The sequence below is a fragment of the Misgurnus anguillicaudatus genome, chromosome 8, assembly GCF_027580225.2.
Source record: "Misgurnus anguillicaudatus chromosome 8, ASM2758022v2, whole genome shotgun sequence".
NCBI lineage: Eukaryota > Metazoa > Chordata > Actinopteri > Cypriniformes > Cobitidae > Misgurnus > Misgurnus anguillicaudatus.
In genome coordinates this window covers 24,695,258-24,717,121 of record NC_073344.2, presented here as the reverse complement: position 1 = coordinate 24,717,121, position 21,864 = coordinate 24,695,258, and the positions used below count along the sequence as shown (strand labels likewise).

Below are 21,864 nucleotides of genomic sequence, written 5' to 3'. Positions count from 1 at the left end.
AAGTGGTAAAAGTCTTTTGTATGTGCGGTGCAGAACATGACAGAGGCACGAGCGTTGGCCTACTTGTGTTGCCAGATCTTGCACGAAATAGACTGAAATAAATCCAAATGCTTTCCCCTAAAGATCAAAATATTGGGACCGACACCTTCACACATTAATAACACCAAAAACTTGATATCTTTGTAAGCCAAAAGCCATAGTCGATTAAGCGCCAAAATGATATGTAAGTACAAAAAAGTTGAGGATCTGGCAACACTGCAAGACAGCGCTCTGTCTGTAATATTATTTTGGTTAAAGCTGAGAATGACAAGCATGCGAGACAGCAGAGCGTTGTTTTGGTTATCTGTGTGTCAATCATCACAGTTTGGGGAGTGACTCTTGTTTCGTACAGACATGTAACGAACGTTTTGGGGATTCACTCCCGAATTTAGATGCGGTTGTCACTCCCGAAACTTTGCAGTGTGTACGAGGCCAATGGGACGATGGTTTTGCAATGGCAACTATGCAAATATTTGTCTTTTATTCAAGTTTTAGTCTTTTTTTTAATATTCTTTTTGAAAAAAAATGTTTGAATGTTTTATCTTAGGTGTTTTATTGTAAATACATTTCAGATGTGAACCTGCTGTCTGTACATTGTTCTTCTGTCTTGTTTGATAACTAAAACATTTTTTGCGTCATTTGGATTTGTGACATTATCTTCATAAATATAAGACACATTTTAGACACCAAAAAATTAAAAAGTAATGCATTACAGTAGAATTCTTGCGGAATGTGAAATTATTAAAATCGTCATGAAAATGTCACAAATGTCAAAAAGTTTTAAATATGCTTGATTTCTTAAAGCTTTAGTTATGTATTGATGGTGATTTTGAGTTGAATTATGACCCTGACAGGTTCTTGACAGTTTTGTGAGATTGATTCTCTTAAAAAGTCGCCTACACAGGTATCCAGTGCTATTCCCTACTCACACGAGCAGACTTTTAATCCTCCCACGTCTCATACCGTCCCATACTTCTGTTTTCACGGACACATTCGTCAACCTGTCAGACTGAATCTGTCACTTTTTTCTGTTCAACTTCGCAGCTTCGTGTTTCATTTTCCTGCTGTGATCCGACGCATGAGGACAAACACATTTTTTTCAGTATGGGAAACTTTTGTCACATGCAAAACTATTCTATACAATTGATGTAGCTGTCCTTTGACGATAGTCTTAAATTTAACTCTTACTTTGCGTTATGAAATGACGTAGTCATTTGAGACGTACACACAGGGAGCGAGAGAGAGAGAGAGAGAGAGAGAGAGAGAGAGAGAGAGAGAGAGAGAGAGAGAAAGAAAGCTATTTGGAGCTTTGGGAATTTGATTGACGACTTTCAAACACATCTTTTTGGCTGTTCATTGTGGACAGCTCATCTGGAGTCAGTCAATAGCACAAAGCTGTTTTCCTAGACAAGCGGACAATTCATCTTTCCTTCATATGCCACAAATGTTTGTCATGTGTGTTTTGTCCCCTGTTGTGTGCTGGTGTGCTTTTTATCAAAACAGAACCTGTTGCAAAAGCTGTGGCCATTGTTACCTGTTACCTGTTTGTTTAGGATTGGTGGTGGTGAGTTATGATGTAATTTGTATTTGTTCCACATTCTTAATTTATAACAATGTAACTCATCTATACTCAGCGGGACTTGTAATTGGTATTTGTGTTAATCCTAAAATAAGATGCAGCTTTTTATTTTTTTGTGCACCTTTTTTTGTCATCGCAATAAGAAGTTATGGTTCAGCTTTTTGACACTGGGATTTAAACAGTCAACATTTAAACTTTAAACAGATCAACATTCAGGGTGACAAATGTTTGCAAACTGAACTGAAGCGGTGTACAGTGTCTTCGTTACTTAGATCTAACTCAATAAAATTAAGGCAACATTTTCCATCTAATTTTTGTAAGTTTATTGAACTAACTAATATTTGAGTAAGGACAACTTAATAAGATGTATTAATATGGATTTCAATAAATGCAAAAATATTAAGTAGCATTTTAAGAAAAAACAAATAAATTAAGTACAACCAGTGTCAAAAATATCAGCATATTATACACAGACTTAATTAAAATAGGTCAATTTTAAATGAAAAAATACTAGTTAATGTCTTCTGATTTATTAATTAATTTAATTATTATAATATTTATGGTTTGTTGTTGTTCTTTTTTTCCGTGAGATGAGGGCACGAAACGTTTATTCAATCAACGCACCCGCTCAGTTTCGTTTGGGCAGCTTTAAAGCGCAACATACTTACAAGCACCAGTCTTCTGAACAATGGCAACTACAAAACTCAAAAGAAGAAACAGAAACTCGTCCATATCTCAAAGATAAATGAACATTAAACACTAATAAGTCTTTCTTTTTAGTTAAAAACACATAAAATAAAGTTTAAATTCAAATTATACTCTCCAAATGCAGTCCTGTGCAAAGCATGCTGGGAACTACGAATCCACTGCCTAATTAGTTATGTTTAATAATAAAATCACGTAGATTCAACACAAAATTATTAAGTTAATTTCCTTCTTACAAATTTAACTGGATTATACATGATAAAATGAAGTGGAATTTACTCAATGATGTGTTCATTTAGAATTACTCAAATTATTCAAATTATTATGTTATTTTAACTCATATCTTGATTGAAAAATAAAAATGAAAAAATTGTAACACAGTTTACTTGTTTTATTTAGTTAAATCTACTAAGGCACAGAAACACTTTTTACAGTGTAGATCATTCACCAGCATGAGAGAACAGAGCATCACGCGCTCCTTATGATCTTATCACAAACTAAAATGCACGCGCTTGGTATCTTAAGAGAGAAATAACAGATAATTAGCAAACTTCAGATGTTGTGAAAAAAATCTACCAAGTGCAGGACTTTAAATGCGTCACGTGTCTCTACGGGATCTTTACAGCATCTGTGTGAATGCACGCACAGATTTCAGAAAATCATTGGCGGTGTGAATAAATCAAATCTTAAACCTGGAAAAATTACGGACAAATTTTCCGTAATCTCTGTGTGAAAAGGGCTTATTTGTCACAAATAACAAAATATTATGAATAACAAATATAATATCACGAAATAACAAAGAAAGAAGCATTTTTTTGTAGTAATGTTAATACAAACATATTTTTGTAAGCTAAAGAAATTGCAGTGAATGTAGTACTCGGTCTCGAGACTGCACTGTAAAAAAATTCAGTAGAAATTACAATGTTATTGCAGCTGGGTTGCCGGTAATTTACCGTAGATTTACATTTATGTTATTTACTTGCAAGAGTTTGTTCAAAGTTAAATACATTTTAAATATTAACAAGTCTTTATCTTTACAGAATAAAACTATACAATAACAGCCTCATGCAAAGCATTCTGGGAACCAGAAATCATCATCAACCTTTTTCTGTTTTTTGCTCCAGATTTTGTTTCCCAGAATGTTTTGATTGATGCTGTTTTTTTAGTTTTACTCTGTAAAGTTAAAGACTTATAAATGTTTAATGCTAATTTAAGTTTGAACAAAATGTTGCCAGTAAAAAACATAAATGTAAATCTACGGTAAATTACCGGCAACCCAGCTACAATTTCTACTGAATTTTCTTACAGTGTGATTTCTGCTTTCTCTGACTTGTCTCGGACTTGTTCCTTCAAAAACTGGTCTTGACTCGGACTCGGCATAGGCCGTCTCGTCCTCATCACTAGAAATTAGTTAGGATTGAAGCACAAAGGGAATCTGAATTCTGGTTCTGATTTTATTTGGCATTCTCTTCTTATCATATATGGGCTTGCAAACTGTATGAATACTAAACAGTCAGGGTTTCATGCTCTTTAATTGGTTGATGGGTTTAGTCTGACCCAAACACTGACTGTGTATAATAATGTCTTACCAAAGTCTTTACAATACCTGTGATGTTGTGTAGCTATTAATATTTCTATTCTTGATTTTTTAAAGGAAACTTAGAAAGGGAAACAGATTTGTTGTCTGTCTTTATGGTATGGACTATATTAGATGTATAGTGCTTTCCAAACGAGATTCACTGGCTCGGTTGATCTATAGTTTGATTCTGCTGTTACTCAGCAGAAACTTATAGTGTCTATGAGTGAATGTGGTAACGTGAGCAGGATTTATCTGTATGTTGTGCTGGAGCAAAACAGATGACAGTGATGTATGTCTTATATGATGGATTGCTCTTGTACCACTATAAAAGTCTATTAGTTGAGTTTTTGCTGTGTCTGTTAGTAACGTTCATACATTTGCTGTCTACAGAAGCTTTCGGGTAATTGACAAGAACATCAGAAGAGGCTTTAAATTGTGGGTCTATTTATTAAGGGAGCCATTTAAAAATCCTTTTAGGTAAAAATGTGCATCAGTGTTTAGGATCAACAATCAAGTTACACACCGGAAACATGCACCAAACAGACACATGTGAGACCGAAGCACCCAGAGTATTTTTGTGAACAATTGTGGTGTAGGTAGTAGTTTTCCAGCCCTTGAACATGCAGCTCTTTACTACTCTCACAAAATAAGTACCATAGTGTTTGATGGCCAATACTGTGCGATATAACATATCAAACTGTATGATTACCATATGATCGTGGTCCAGAAAAATACTTTCAAATAACAGATTGCATTTGTTTACTATGAAGAAATTCTGAATTCTAAGTCTGTTGTGTTTTTATTCCTCTTGAAGACAAAACAGCTGGCATTAAGACCCAGCGCTCTGGGTTTAACCGGCACGAACAGAACGTTTACCTGTTACCCATCCTGGTGGTGGACAGCGGCCCTCCTGCCCTCAGCAGCACGGGAACACTCACCATACACGTCTGCGGGTGTGACACGAACGGAGCCATCCAATCCTGCAACGCCACGGCTTACGTCATGTCAGCCGCGCTCAGTCCCGGCGCCCTCATCGCCCTGTTGGTCTGCGCCCTCATTCTTATAGGTAAAACTTTAAACAACTTACAGTAAAAGCAGTTGAGTTTGGGTTACTGTACAGTATATGCAGTGTGATGCATAATAAACTCAAAGTGTCTTTGTTTGCCAGTATATAAAGTAGTACTACAGTGTTGTAGGAATCACTCAAAACATCTTCTCGTACACGCAGCTGAATAAAGGTTTTAAAGGGGTTGCTTGAAGTGATGCCATAAAAGAACCGTTTTTGGTTTTTCAAAGATCCTTTTAAGCAGAATGTTCTTTTTAGAACCATTTTCGGTTACACTTTATTTTAAGGCGTCACTGTTACATTGTAATTATATATTGGTAACACTTTACAATAAGGTTCATTAGTTAACATTAGTTAATGTATTAACTTACATTGAGCAACACATTTGTTACAGCATTAATTATTAAGTATTAATTAATTAATCTTTGTTAATATTAGTTAATAGAAATAAAGCTTTTAATTGTTTGTTCATGTTAGTTCACAGTGCATTAACTAACGATAACAAGATTAGTAATTGTTGAAATTAACATTAACAAAGATTAATAAATGCTGTATAAGTGAAGTTCATTATTAGTTCATGTTAACTAATGTAGTTTACTAATGTTATCTAATGAACCTTATTGTAAAGTGTTACCTATATATTTAAGTACCAAGTAATAATCATCAACAACATGTATTTACTGTAGGGTTAGGGTTAGGAATAGGGTTTGGTTTAGGATTAGTTGCATGTAATTATGCATAATTACCCATCATTACTATAATAATTACATGTAACATGTGTAACAAAGACACCATAAAATAAAGTGTTACCCCATTTTCTTACCTTGTTACACTGCAAAAAATGTTTTTCAAGAAAAAATTGTCTTTGTATTTTTGTCTTGTTTTCAGTAAAAATATCTAAAAATTCTTACATTTCTTGATGAGCATAAAGTCTAGTTTTTATACCAAAAATATCAAATTTAAGTTATTTTGTGCATAAAACAAGCCAAATAATCTGCCAATGGCTTAAGCTATTTTTTCTTGAATTTAGTGTTTAAGAAAATTTTTCTTTTTTGCACAAAATCACTTAAATTTGATATCTTTTCTTATTTTCTTAATAATTTTGCTCATCAAGAAAAAACATCTTAATTTAAGATTTTTTTTATATTTTTACTGAAAACAAGACACAAATACTAAGAATTTTTCTTCTTGAAAATAATTTTTTGCAGTGTATAATCTATTGATAAATTTACAGTAGGAGATTATTTTTGACTTACAATTTTATAATTATGACCCATACAATGTATTGTTGGCTATTGCTACACGTGTAACTTATGACTTTCTTACTTAGTTTTTTTTTCTTATTTTTGGTACAATTATCTAAAAATCCAGATGCATTTTCAAGAAAATAAGTCTAGACAAAAAATATCAGATTTAAATGAATTTGTGCTTAAAACAAGCAAAAATCTGCCAAAATCTGACAAGACAAAAATATTAAGTAAGAAAGTCATTGTTTTGCACAAATGTATTGATAAATGTGTGTTTGGATAAAAAAACATTTGTCAACAGAGTAAATGGTAAATTGTTTATTTTATTTTTAAAAAACAACATTTTGTGTATTTGGTATAATACAATGTATTCGTGTGGTTTATTGTTTAAAAAACCCATTATTTTCCACATACCATACATTTTTGTAGCTCCAGATTTCCCTCTCTTCCTGAAATGCAATCTGTACGTTGTGATTGTCCTTAATACCTCTGACATCAGCAGGAAACATAACGCTCCTTACCATGTTTGAAAGATTTGCTCACAATGCAATGCTAACAGGATTTAACTTACAGGCTGTGAGTCTAAAGCGGGAGGAATTATTATAATGTCGGTCTTGTCTACATCACCAATCCCAGGAAGTAAACTGTTGCCTACAATCTGTGTGTTTGTTGTAGTCCACAAAAAAAAAAATACGTTGGAGACGATAACTTGCGTCATCAATTACTTTTGGGGTTTGTACCTTTTGCATATCGTTAACATGAACTAATACACACTTACACACCAAAGGAAATTTAAAAATGTGAATCGAAAAATAGGTGCTCTTTAACATTTATTTTTCGATATCCCATTTACCGGAAATATCTACTTTAACTATTTGTTGTTACTCGCTATGAGCCAAGATGTTGTTTTCTGGTCACAGGTGCATGGACATATGCATGTGTATATCATCCATCTGTATCATTTCACTTCTATCCAAACACAGAGGAATCTGAAAGATGCAGTTCTGTCCGATCAGGAATTCATTTACCTGCATTTTTCTGTAACGTTTCACATACTGAAATTCTGTGCCATCCATACAAACACAAACACATACACAACACATTTACTTCTGTCCACTGCTGCTGTAACTGCACACCATTATCTTTCAAAGTCTTGTTCATGTGTTCAGAAGGCAAAAAGAGAGTAAAGTGACATAAAAGCTGATGAATATTTCACTGAGCATCCTGCACTCTGATTTCAGTTTCTGTCCAGCAGAACGAAAGCTTTTGTTCACACACAGACACACACGTGCACACACACACACGCACACACTCTCTTATATGGAGAACGGGTAAGTTCAGGGATGCTGGAGCGGATGGAAAAGAGCAACATCAGCACCGCTGTCCCTGCGGAACGCCGTGATGCTTTAAATAGATTCTCATGTAGAAGATCTGCCGCTGTTGTCACGTCTAAAAGTTTTATGACTCTTCTTCTTCTCTCAGTGTATCTTTTTCTCTCTTCTGAATTTAGCATACTTTCCTCCCTGTCTTTCCATCTCTCTCTCTCTCTCTCTCTCTCTCTCTCTCTCTCTCTCTCTCTCTCTCTCTCTCTCTCTCTCTCTCTCTCGCTCTCTCTCTCTCAGCTTATCTTAGGAAAGTACAGTATGTGAAATTCACTGAGTAATCTTTACTTTGTTTGCCGGTGTAGTGGATCTTTCAATGGTTTCTTGCTCAGATGAATCACATTTCATACTCTTTTGTTGGGGTTGTTTGTTATTCTCATACTTTTGGGGTTTGTGATTTGAAAAATCCTTTTAACTTGGGCATGCCATTTATTGAATCACATGTAATTGAATTAAGGGCTGAAGTGGGACTCATTTTCAGCCTTAGAGTTTCCGGCCTTAGACCGGCCCACTTTAGTTCATGACTGACTTAAAAAATATATAATTAAATCCTCAGAAGCATATGAGTCTTCAATAGTGCACTGTTCTCTGCAGCCTTGCAATTCATTGTATTTTTTCATTTTGTATTTCACAACCAATTCAATGCAAATACAGTAGCCTAAACAATCAGGATTTTTGCCATAATCATGCAGCCCTATCATAGGGATTTTAATATTATTCAAGTAAACTTATTCAAAAACTACTGAAAAGAAACCAATGTGTTTGTGTTTTCCCCTATATTTCTGTTTTTAAAAAACAGGGGTCTTGTGATAACCAGTTGAGTTAAAAAGTTTGGTAACCCCTGATATACAAAACATAAGCAAGATTTATAAAGTATACAGGGCAAACAGATGGAAAAATACAAATATTTAATTATATTTAATGACTTTTTAACTTTTACTTTAGAAAACATCATATTCATATCAAACATACTTTTTCCAATAAACTGATGAATTTTGCATCAAATATTTTTTTTGTTACTCTTGCAATAGACGATAATAACAATTCACAGACGATTCATTGTTACATCTATAAAAAAATTACGATTTGTCAATCCTTTTCGTGTTAGAGGCCGTTCGTATCAAGTCGCCATTGACGAGTTAACTTGTCAAATAAGAAAAAAACACTTCTCTGCCAACGATGAGTTTTTCCAACAATCCATATTTCCGCTATTAGCCACCAGGTGGCGCTCTGCCGAATTTATAAAACCTGGAAGTATTCCCTTAGCGCAAACATTTCAAAGTGCATGTATGTTTTAAGCATATCTCTGAATCTGATCCCTAACAAAAGTTCTTTACAAGAATGCAATTATCTCAGCTTTTTGCTCAAGATTTGGTATTTTTTAAGAAACCTACCCATATTTGAGATGTGATAAAAAGAGAACAAATAAAGGTAGGATTTTTTTCATCCGACCTACCAGATGGTCTGTTCTTTCGTTTGATATATTTTATGTTTATATATATAAAGAAGAAAACATTTGTGGAAGGCATTAAACTTTTGCGGAAATTCTTAAAAATGCTGGCGCTGGCTCGCAACATATTTTAAAAACGACTTAAGTTTAAATCTAGACGTGCGGCAAGCGCACTCAAATATCGACGTGTCTGAAACAAAACTCGTGCATCCTGCGTTTTTCATGCATTTTAGATGTTAATGGACCCTAATGCAAAAATTCTACCAAAAAGTGGTCGTGACTCAATCAACTTGGGACTAAAGTAGCAGCAACCTTCAACCCGGTGGCATGGCAACACCAAAAATCAGACCAGCCCACCGGGAATTCTCCCGGTCCTCCCGATTAGCCAATCCGGGTTTCATTCGTTTTATTTTGGAGATAAGCAGGTTTCTAATGTGTTGAGTTCTGTTGTGTTTGGTCAATATATAATCATTTATTATATTTAAAAACAAAACCTCATGATTATGGTTTGATTGTGTTTTGGTGTAGTGTAATGCACTGTATGTGAATCAGGAGTTAAAGCGGTAAATGTTTCCTTTGTTTATGTTCAGGGCGCAGATCAGATTCCTGGTTTCATGACGTTACGTAGATTCATCCGTCCCTTTTCATCCAAACCTACCTTGAGCCTGCCACCATTTACATCAGATCGGCTTCATTTGTGATAAAGAACGAATAAAAACAAATGTCTGCCTAATTAGCTGCAAACAAACAGCCCACCATCAGTTGGTTCCGCAGGTGACGTTATGAATCCATTCAGGCGCAGCTAGGCATCTGCAGACATCCGTCCCAATTACGATCCATCTGGCATGATGGGAGTCCTGGCCACTCGCCGCCCAAGGGTAAATTAGCCGTCTTGTCAGGTCCGCTTATCGGAACATCTGCACGGCAAGAAGCCGCAACATGTTTTGCAAGGGCAGGTACATAACATGAATCCTTAGGCCATACCATGGGCATGAACAAGGACCTTACATGCTCTGGGGGAAAGTTTGAGACCTCGGGAGGATCGGGTAGCATCGATCAGACCGTATGGAGAAAATGTGTTGGTGGGCGACATTAAAGGTTCAGCAAAAAATGTAATTACCCCATGATTTACCCTCAAGCCATGTCCACAATCAGTTATTTTAGTAAATGTCCTGTCTCATTCACAGAAGTAATCTGGGGTTAATAAAGGACTCCTGGGGGTAATCAATGCAATTTTGTTAGAAAAAGATGAATATTTAGAACTTTATAAACCATAATAAGTAGCTTCTGTTAGTGCCCAATATCAATGTAGATTTAGTGTACGATTCATAGTGAAGAACGCAAAGAGACCAAAATAATGGCAGGTATGAAGTCTAAACCAAGTATTTTAACCCTTTCCCCGGCAGCGTTTTTTTTTTTAAGTTACCAACCAGTGCCAGCATTTTTTTATGATTTTCTAATTTAATGCCTTCCAGAAAATTTTCTTCTATATAAACATGCAATATATCAAATGAAAAAAAAACAGACCCTCTGCCTTAAAAAAAACAAAACAAAAAAAACAAAACAAATAAAAACAGGAATTTTGAGCAAAAAGCATTGCATTTTTGTAAAAGTCTTTTGTTAGTGATCAGATTCAGACAGTGATCAAAACATACAAAGTTTTTACTGTTTCTAAATCAGTGGATGCTTCAGTGTTTTATAAACTGGGTATAGTGGATAATAGCGGAAATATGGATTGCTGTAAAATCTCTTCAGGGAAGCGTCATTGGCAGGAAAGCTTTTTCTCTTAATTTACGAGATAACTTTTCAAAGGTGGGGAAAGAGTTTCGATAAAAGAAAAAAGTACAGAATCTGAAAGTGACGTTTTTATGCTCTGATCAGGCGACATCATAATAAACTCTGAATTGTAATGCGAGTTTAAAGCGTTAGATTGGCACGGCACAGAAAAAGCACATTTAATTTATTTTGTAAGCAAAACCTTTTATCCAAAGTAACTTACAGTACAAATGAAAGGATTAAATAATGATTGCAACAATAAATCAAGGTTTTAGCTCTGTCTCGTAAGTTGTTAAACTTTTTGTTTGGTTAATTCATTACACACAAATCTTATATTCCTGTGGTCTCCAATGGCATTTTTCCCAGGAATCTCCACTTTTAATGGTCATGCTTACTTAGTATTCAACATTCATCTATTTAACTCGATTCACTTCTCTTGGCTCGCGGCCATGAAGAGTGCTTGATCATGGCAGAATCGAAGAATAACATGGAGGTACATGGTGGTCAAAGACTTTATCTCCTGCAGGCACTGGAAAATACTGAATCACAGCCAGAGAAATGAGATTCATTTATATGAAAACTTCCAAGAGGACGTCGGCAATAACATGCATATGATTTAGTAGGTTAGTTGGTAGAGCTTCGCATTATTAGTAATGAAGTTGTGGGTTTAATTCTCAAAACAGTACTAATAAAGAAGCATATAGCTTGTAATGCACTGCCAAATACAAACATGTAAATGTACATCGGTATTATTTTAAAGTCATTTGTTAGTAAGCAAACAATTGCAGTCTGTTATATAAATACAGTAGATACCTCTGCCATCTTTTCTCTACCGAACGTGTTGTTTTAGTGCAATAAACAGCAGTAAATAATCTTAATATATCTGACTGGTTTATGCTGTGAAACATGAATGGGACATTATAAAACTCCAGGTGTGAGATGGCGCCTCTGAATTGAAAATTGCCATATCAGATTTATTTTCATCTGCAGAAAGGGCCGAGCTCGGCGCTCATTTGTGTCTTGTTTATTCACAGCTTTGTTTTGTCATACGGTCCGTAGATGAACGATCCGCACGTAAAGAAAATTAGCTTCAATCTCACAGCCAGAGCCGTCGTAATGCAGTCTCACTTAATGTACTGTTATGGGTTTACACATTCATAACGCAGACTACCTAGTGTGCAGTCTAAAGCGCTATATTAATACATCGGTGACCCATGCTTGTAAAATGAGTCTGAATGTGCAGTGTTTAATTTGTAATCTACAGGCTAAAGAAAGTATAAATATTGATTTTGGTCGAAATTAGGGTTTTTATAAAGATAAGTACCTTTGGCCCTCGTCTAGCGATCCCAGTGCTCTAAATAGTCATTAAACATCTAAAGTGATATTTATTTAAGAGTTTGGTTCTAAAACACGATAAACTGCATTTTATTATTTCCACCAGAATCAGTATTGTATCAGGTCAGTATTAAAAAGTAAATTCTTAATTTTATGCAAAAGTCGATATCCGTAGTGTTATTCTGTTATCTTTTCTCCCTTTTTCTCCAAAACGCGGTAAGCGCCGGTCCTCCTTCTCTGCAAAATGCAATAAATCCGCTCAACAAATCACAGCCCACCATTTCACGCATTGTAAATAAAAATGGCACCACTTTAAATACACATGGAATCTTCCTCATCGTGTGCTTCATGATCAACAAACAAACAAAAACAAAATAATACTTTAATGGCATTGCAAAAAAAATCTAAATCTTACGCGAGAGGCACTTGGGAGACGGAAAAATGCCGGCTGTTGCTTGTTCTCCTGACAGCATCAAGCTTCTGTCATGCTAAGACATTGACCCCAGGGGATCTTATGGAAAACTTTTCATTATTTACGTGAAGGCAACAAAAATCGAACATTACCAAAACATTTTACAGCTGATTGCTGTGAAAAAAGTTCTTAAGTGTTATTAATATGACAGAACTGTTTTGATTAATGCCACTAATGTTTCTTTTTTTAATCAGTGTATACCACTAGTCAACTAAATGAATATAACATGGCAAAGATGAATGCACATTTATACACTGCAAAAAATGATTCTCAAAAAAAAAAAATCTTAGTATTTTTGTCATGTTTTCAGTTAAAATATCTAAAAATTTAGCCTGACGTTGTCATACTCAATTCTAGTCAGAATTTGAGTCTGATACCGCTCCATTGAGCTAAAATTATGAGGCGTGTCTCAACCGAAAAATGCCTCTGCACTCAATTGGATAGACATATGACCAATCAGAGCAACTGAGTGTGTGATGTTGAAATGGCGTCTTTAGCAGCCTGACCGAACTGCTTGTAATTTCGCTACAATGATACTAAAATCATTGTAATTATACTAAGTCTGAGTTAGCGAATGTACATCAACACCTACTATGTTTACAATATTTCATTTATATCACAACATTAAGTATTTACTAAGTCATACAGTAAGACTATCTCTTACCATTTGAACTTCATCCACGACGATAGCTACCCATTACGTTGGCTTGAAAAATATCGGAGCCTAGCATGTCCCTCCACTTATTCAGCAGTCACGATTCCAGGCTTCCGAAAAGAAGCTGGCAACGACCGCTAATTATATCCATCTCGTCGTGCACGCCGAGTTGCATCGCTGTGATACCCATTTCAGTTGCTTCTTTAACTTTGTCCTCCATAGGAAGGACGGCGAAAACATAAACAAATGCCTTCGCGTTTCTCTGTTCCTCTTTTTAAATTAATGCTCTGTCGATATCTTTTAGAACAGACTCAATGTCAGAATCCACACATCTGAATTCACCAGCAGCAGCCATTTCATTGTAAACAGATTGAACACACGCGCTCTTTGGTGACGTGGTTGATACGTTACTGTTGATCATCTGTCCATCATCGTATAAAGCCCGCCCTCACAATTTGATTCGTCGGCCTGTTTTGGTATTCGCATAGTAGCTCCTCAACGGTGAATCCCCAGACCGATCTTCCCCGTATTTCAAATCGTGGTGGGCGGGGCTAAGATCGGCTGGCACCCAGGCTACTAAAAATTCTTAATTTAAGATGCTTTTTCTTGATGAGCAAAACGACACAAGAAATTAAGTCTAGTTTTTAGACCAAACATATCATATTTAAGTGATTTTGTACATAAAACAAGCAAAAAAATCTACCAATGGGGTAAGCATAAGACTTTTTCTTCAATTTAGTGTTTAAGAAAAGTGTTCAAGATTTTTTGCTTACCCCATTGGCAGATTTTTTTGCTTGTTTAATCCACAAATTCACTTAAGTTTGATATTTTTGGTCTAAAAACTAGACTTATTTTCTTGGGTCGTTTTGCACATCATGAAAAAGCATCTTAATGTAAGAATTTTTAGATATTTTTACTGAAAACAAGACAAAATACTAAGAATTTTTTGCAGTGTAAAAATGTTTACAAAACTTGTCATGGATTAATTGCATTTTGTGGAAAAAAATTATCAGTTTTTATAATAAATCTTTGAAAATCTAATTATGGATTTATTTTTTTTAATGTTTTTATAACCTATAGATGCTATGTGAAAGTTTGTAACAGAAAAAAATGCTTTTCATCTTGTCACTTTCTTGGTATAGAAAACACGTTTTTACCGAAATTAGGCAAAATGGATTTATTGGGTTTTTGGAACCAAACTCTCCAAATATTGATTTTGGCCGAAATTGAGTACATTTGGCAGTCGTCTACCAATCCCAATGCTCTAAATAGTCATTAAACATCTAAAATTAACATATTTGTATGCTTTCTGAGAGTTTGAAATGTTTTTTTCAGTTTTAAAAGATTTAAGAGAGTTATTAAAAGTGACGAGACTCGAAAACAATCTTCCTCGCGCTGACTAACAGATATGAAGCATGCACGCATGTGCCTGAGCGCGACACCAAAATATACACATATGTCAGAATTACAGTTTTAAAAATATCTGTTTTAACATACATTTCTGCAGGTAATTTTTTTGTCAGATTCCAACAAATCATACATCGTTTTCAAGTTAAATTTTAAAATATTAATAACTCATTTTTGAAAATGTACTTATTCCGACTCAGTTTGCCTTGACTGTATTGGATGTTGTTGTTGTTGTTGTGTCAAGAATGTTTATGTCTTGTTTAACATTTCTTGAAATGTTTCCGGTGCAGAACGTTTGGAACGACATCAGGATTAGTAAATTATATAATTGTTTAAGTGCTTTCTAGCAGTCTTCCAAACTAAAGGTTATCTGTCGCTTTCATCCCCGAGTCATTCTGTAACAGACAGATGAAAGAATCCCTCGCTGACCTCAGACGCTTCGCTCTCGAGATTAGAGCGCCAGCCGAGACAATGGCTCTCTCACATAACGTTTATAAGCGTGTAAGTGGAAAGCCTTTGATCATGCATGCGTCTCTGGAGCAAATGGTCTTAATAAAATATTCACTTGATCACACACACATTGTGAACTTGTGCATTGAGTTTCTTATGTGTCCCCAGATCATGAAGATCACGGTAAGACGGGACGACCTGTGTGTCCTTAAAACACTGCTTATAAATGCCATTTTTAATCTACTGAAATGATGTCTGAGAGGAGTTATTTGGTCTTTTCTATACCGAAAGCTTTTTGCACATTTCTGAAGTAAATCCACAATATGAGCAGATCAAAAGAGAAACACAGTCGCTAACATAAATCAACTCGGATTAAAGGTTCATTGACTTATTGAGAGAGATGCGTCTTTTGTTTTCTGTTTCATTTATGTATTCAGTGATCCATCTGAATTGTTTTCCTTTTCAGTTCATATTTAATTTCTCGTTCATGCTTCACCTCAGGCGATGTCGTGGTGGGGGGCAGATTTGTGAACTTCTCATCCTTTATAATCTGTTTTATCCATTTTGTCTTCAGTCATGTTGTGTTAGTTAGCATTGCGATGTCAGATATATCAGCGGCATAGTAATCAGTTTGAAACTGTATGAATGTATAAGCCCGAATCATATCTTGTGTTTTTACTCTAAAATGTTTGTCAAGGGATGCTCTCTAAATGCAGAAGTCTGATGCGAATGAAGAGATGTTGGGTAATAACCAGCATCAGGATGGATTTGTTTAAATGTGGTCTCAACTTCAGCTGTACACAAATACTCTTTTTTGTTTACTAAAGAGTCAATTTGAGGTTAATGGATTTTCCTCTCCTATTTGAGACGATGTAGTTTTCTAATAAGTAATTTTCCTGAGAACTGAGAGGAGTTTTAAAAGGGGCTTGACATTTGCGTTGGCTTTGCATATTTAATAGAAAATGGATGAATGTGTCATAATGTCTTATTAAAAAGTGACACCGAGGCTCATGTTAACAAAGCTAACCTTTAACCTTTGAAGTGAATATGTAAATATTTTGAGAGCTGGGATTTTCCACACACCTATGACCAAAGCTACATTAACTTTAGTATAAGTGTGTTTTGATATAAAGGAGGATATTTATTTATTTCCATTTGTTATTGACTGATTGATATGTTAAGAGTTGTTTTTTCTGACCTTTAATTGAATATATATTAATATATAGACATTATACACATTATATTAATGTAGGAGTGAAAACAAAAGTGTCACTCCTTGGGTTATGATGATCAAAAAAGAAAATATTAAGAAGTGAAGTGGGTTATACAGTAGCTATGTTTACATGCACAAAATTGTCTCAATCCGACTGAATTTAATCCCATTGCAGGTTACGACAGTATAGTTTACATGTACCCTAAACATTGCAATCTGATTAAAATGTTCGTTTACATGTACATTCTATATAATCCAAACCAAACGTCTACGCAAGCCATAGCCAGGGTTGCCAGATTTGCATATAAAAACCATCCCAATGACTATTAACAGCCCAAATACCAATAACTAATAAACAAAATCCTTTCACATTTAACCCACAAAAATGAACTCGCTGAAATAGTTTTAAAAGTAGCCGAAATCTGAAATCCGCAAAATAGCAGAGAACTTGGCAACGCAGCGCACAGCATCCAGTTAATGTTTTATCTCTTTATAATTGTACAAAGTCAAAGTTGAATTGGAGAAAGTTTTTTCGTTTTCAGATATTTTTCCAAAGGCACAATGCTATTTCATTGCTTCGTGTAATGAAAGACATAAACTCTGTGGAATGTACAGACGTGACCACATTACTTAATAATGCGTGTTGCCATTGCCTTGCTATTGCATGTTTCTGTGACGAGAATCATGTGATATGTAAATAAAATGTAAATATAAGACGTAAACTTAAGCACAATTCTTCTGCGCATGCATATTTTTGCATCTGATTGAGAAAATAGGATCAGATCACAGATTGGACTACACCACTCATTTAAAAACGATTCAAATTTGCATCAGATAGACCTCAGTCGTAAAAAATGTGTTTAGATGAAGGCTTTTCAATCCGATTAAGCCATCAATGCGATTACAAACGGATTAGTTGCATGTACTGTAAACGAAACGTACCTATTGTGTCTTGTAAATAAATGAAGTGTGTGTGCTTGTACCAAACAGGATTAAACACAAAGGAAAGTAGACAGAGCGCTTCAGTAAATATAAGTATTATATTGAGGAAATTGTGCTTTTATTACATGTGAAACTGAAGTGCTCTTTACTAGTTACAGTCACATGGCCATTTTTGAGTTTCTGGTCTCATTAAAATAATAAATAAATATAAAAGTAATGCTTTTGTCCTTTGCCAAGCTCATAAATCAGATTTTGCTCTGTACAAGGACGTGATGATGAACCGGGTTGCTTTTTAATAAAGTTTGTGCAACAAAGTAGCACCGCGTCTAATGAGAACAGCTCCACTTTCTCTTCATTTCAGAAGCTGAGGAAAAATGTGAACTTTAAACACTTTTAAAAGCTAAAGTTCGTAATTTCAGTGGCATTAATGTTAACAAAGATTTGCTGAAATATTGTTTCCCGAGAACTCTCCTCATGTGCTATTGGTCGGACACAGAGATTTTGTGTCAACCTGTCATTTTGGTTTTTATTAGTTTTAGTCACGTTCATACTCTTTTTAGTCTAGTCAAGTTTTAGTCGACTAAAAGTCTGTAGTCTTATTTTAGTCAGACTTATCATGACTATTTTTGTCTAGTTTTAGTCGACGAAAACTGATGACATTTTAGTCTAGTTTTAGTCAGTGAAATTGCATCTCCTATTGAAAAAGGAACTAAACACTCGCGGTTGTCGCGTACCGTGTGAAATGAAAATCATTCACTGCGCAAACGAAAGTGTATGATATCAAAGCATCGCGACAGCAGACTGCTCCGCATGCTTTCTATTTGCCCTCTTGCGGTCCTTTTATGTTTTGTGCAGCGCCAACACATGTGATCATCTGCAGTCAGGTGGCGGGGCCGTGGAGATGCTGGGATGGATAAAAGACGAAATAACGTTATAACATTTTGTCTCGTCTCGTCTCGTTTTGGTCAACAAAAATGAAGAGATATTTTAGCTTAGTTTTTAATTTGTAAACCACTTTTAGTCTTGTTTTTATTCGTCAACAATATTGCATTATACATTTTATTATAGTCATCGTCACATGACCAGCATTTTCGTTGTGTCTCGTCTTGTTTTCATCACGTAAAAAAGGTTATTTGACGACTATATTTAGTCATACTTTTCGTTGACGAAAGCAACACTAGGCAAAACATACATCTATGTAGCCCGTCATGTGTGTGGTTCCTTATTTCAAAATATGTGTTCTGCGCTTTTAGAGATCCTGTGTGCATCACGTGTCCTGCCAAAACAAGTGCCCGCCGCAGACGCGTCCAAAGGGTCCATGATAAAAGAGACGCTCGCGTCTGCCAGACACTCACATAATCTCATGCGTAATCAGAGTTTACTGTTAAGGGAGTGTCTTGTGTGTATTTTGTGAATCTGAGCGTCTCTTTTGTCATGAACGGTTTTGACGCGTGTGCGGCGGGCACTTGTTTTGGCAGAACACGTGATGCACACAGGAACTCTCGACACACAGGACACATATTTTGGAAAAGGGAACCACACACGTGACACCCCAAACACTTATTTTGAATGAACGCCCCTAACATGAACACAAAGCCCCACAACGCAATTGGCATTTAATTGGTTTATTTCATCAGCAAACTTGAGTTTGCTTTACATCGTTCATTTTTTTTTTACTGTCACATCTGCAATATTTGATAAGGTTAACGTATACCAAATGCATGCTTGTTTGCTTTGCAGCCCCTTTAAATAAAGATTACAAGATCAAGTATTCGATTGTCACAGCGTCAACAAATATCTCTTTGCAAGCATTGTTGGATGGGCAGCCAGAGCATTCAAAAAGAAAATATAAAAACTTGTATATATTTTTTTCAGATACAAGATCACATTTTATCTTAACAATTGAACTGCAATATCTGGCATGGTAATGACGTTTTAACCTTTCAGTTTTAAATTTTACACAGGGTTTAAAAACAAGGTGCCATCTTGGTAAAGTCAGCATAATACATTTTAAAAATGTTTTTCTTTTGGATAACACACACTGTTTTCTCTCTCTGTTTCTTGTGGCTCCTTCAGTGCTGGTTCTGCTCATCTTGACCCTAAAGCGTCACAGGAAGGGTCAGCGGATGTCAGAGGATGAGGAGGACATGCGTGACAACGTCATCAAATACAACGACGAGGGCGGAGGCGAGCAGGACACGCAGGCGTACGACATGAGCGCCCTGCGGAGCCTCTACGACTTCCCCGAAGTCAAAAACTCTGACTCGGGCCCTGAACTTCGTTCCGTCCCCCAGTGGATCCAGAACAGGGTGAACGGAGACGGAGGACCCGCCGACTTCTCGCTCTTTAAGGGATACATACGCAAGAAAGTGGAGCAGGCGGATGCGGACTTATCGGTGCCGCCTTACGATTCGTTCCAGACTTACGCTTTCGAGGGCACCAGCTCGCCGGCTCTCTCTCTCAGCTCCATCCGTACGCTGTCCACGACGTCTGATCAGGACTTCTCTTATCTCAGTGACTGGGGTCCACGCTTCAGACAGTTGGCTGGTTACTACGCCCCTGCTCAGCCTGATGAAGAGGGGTCCTAGCATCATCTTCATTCTCTGTCCTATCGCTTATCCTCCCGTTCTTACCGAACTTCTCTCTCGGGCCCGGTTCCTCCAAGGGTTCCTGCCCACAGTTACGCAGTGAGTCCAGAGAGTTTTAAAGTCACCTGAAACACTTTAAAAAGTGAGCAGAGATGAGCCGAGACGCTGGGCAAACCTCCAACATTCTCTCACCTGTCAGCGAGCGTGAGAGGAGAACGGGTCGTGCCATATGCACCAGAGCAAACACTTCATGTTTTCTTATTCAAAATTCTTTGTGCTTTTCTTTCACCATCTGTGGAGACAAACGACTTTTACTGACCGGCAAAAGGATGAATACAACATGAAAAACTTTTTAAATACCTACCACAAAAACGCAGCGAAATAAATATGTATTTATTTAAAGAGAAACAAACAAACAAAGGAGAACAATATTTATGTATTTATTGCTTTCTATTTATTTATTTATTCATCATGGCACTGAAATGAAATAATCGGACCTGATTTTTGAAAATATTGAAGATATTGAAGACAAGTTGATGGATAAACACAATGTTTGTTGGATAAAAAGTTTATTGAAAGAAGAGTTGCGTGGACTTTTAAAAACTAATGGTGATGCATTTAAGTAATCCAGTCTTGAAATATTTGTATTTATTTTTTAGGAACTCTTTTGTAAGATATAAACTTAATACTGGCAAAGATAACGAATGGCGTTTGGGATAAATCTCATCTCCAGGTCATATTTCACCTGAAAATCTAAAGATTTTTTTATTTAAAATTGATTATATTAAAAATAAAGACTGTTTGTAGGTTTCATAGATTCACAATTAAGCAAACACTGTAATAAGTGAAAACTGGATTAAATAAAAAATATTTATCAATTTTTTTTTCAACTTCAATTTTCTCACTTTAAAAGAAAAGTTAAAAGGTTAAATTTTTTTAAATGTTAGCAATTAAAGTCATTTTAAATGTTAGAGTAAAATTAAGTTGATAAATGTTAAATATTTTAAGTGTAAATGTATCAAAGTAATTTTTAATTTTTCATCATCTTAAATTTTTACTTAAAGTGAAATTAAGTTGGTAAATATTTTAATTGTTAATTTACCAAATTAAATTATTTTTTCATTTTTATCATCTTAAAATTTTCACTTAAAGTGAAATTAAGTTGGTAAATATTTTAATTGTTAATGTACCAATTAAAGTCATTTTCTTAAGTACATTAGGTCCAACTTTCACTTTTTACAGCGTATTTACCTCTAAAGCTCCTATTATTGTAAATCAGATTTTTTTTATAATTTCTAATAAAGATGCTCATTAGATTCTCAGGACTGTGATCATATTTTTTGTCAGTATGCTTTTTTTAATAGTATTAACTTCATACAGTACAGTTGTAATCATTTAAGTAATTTATAATTATTTTTATTTATAATGACAACACCAGTTTATTTGAAATGCAGTTAATTGTCATAAAATAAAATAAAAACATTAGTTAAAATAAGCTTTGTTTATCTTTTGATTTGTGGGTGAAATATGACCCAGACATGTTCTTGATATGGCTTGTGAGGGTTGGTTTTGACGTGTCATACATTTTGTGTATTGTGTTGCTTCTAAACTAATTTTCTAAATCACTTGCTCTGTATGTTGCATTTGCCATTGACTTTCTTTCTTTAGCGACATTTTTCAAGGGGAATTCTGAAAGATAGCTGTGCACAACACACAACAAGAAACAAAAAGAGCCCATGTAAGGTTCTTGGATAAGTTGTTTTTTAAATACCCCAAGTTCTTCATGTTCATCTGTGTGTGTTCAGGACATCTCCAGCTTGCTTTCATTGGATGGTTTGATGGTTTCGTTGAGTTTATTCTGTGTTGGTTTGGGCTGATAAACTGCAGTGATTGTTTTCAGACGGGTGTCGTGGTCGTTTTTTTCCCTGAACCATTAAATTATCAACCCAAAAAATGCAGATGTATGGCTACAAAAAAAC

The 21,864-nt window shown here is 35.4% G+C and overlaps 1 protein-coding gene across 1 annotated transcript in view; it reads left to right on the top strand.

Annotated features, from left to right (window-relative positions):
• LOC129450493 (cadherin-22) overlaps positions 1 to 20,913 on the top strand; it is a 182,875-nt gene extending 161,962 nt beyond the window's left edge. Inside the window, exons 11-12 of the mRNA XM_055213308.2 lie at positions 4,717 to 4,968; positions 19,374 to 20,913. Coding sequence (XP_055069283.2) covers positions 4,717 to 4,968; positions 19,374 to 19,885 — 764 coding nt within the window. The 3' untranslated portion in view covers positions 19,886 to 20,913. The remainder of the gene's footprint in view (positions 1 to 4,716; positions 4,969 to 19,373) is intronic.
• Positions 20,914 to 21,864: the final 951 nt, after the last annotated feature.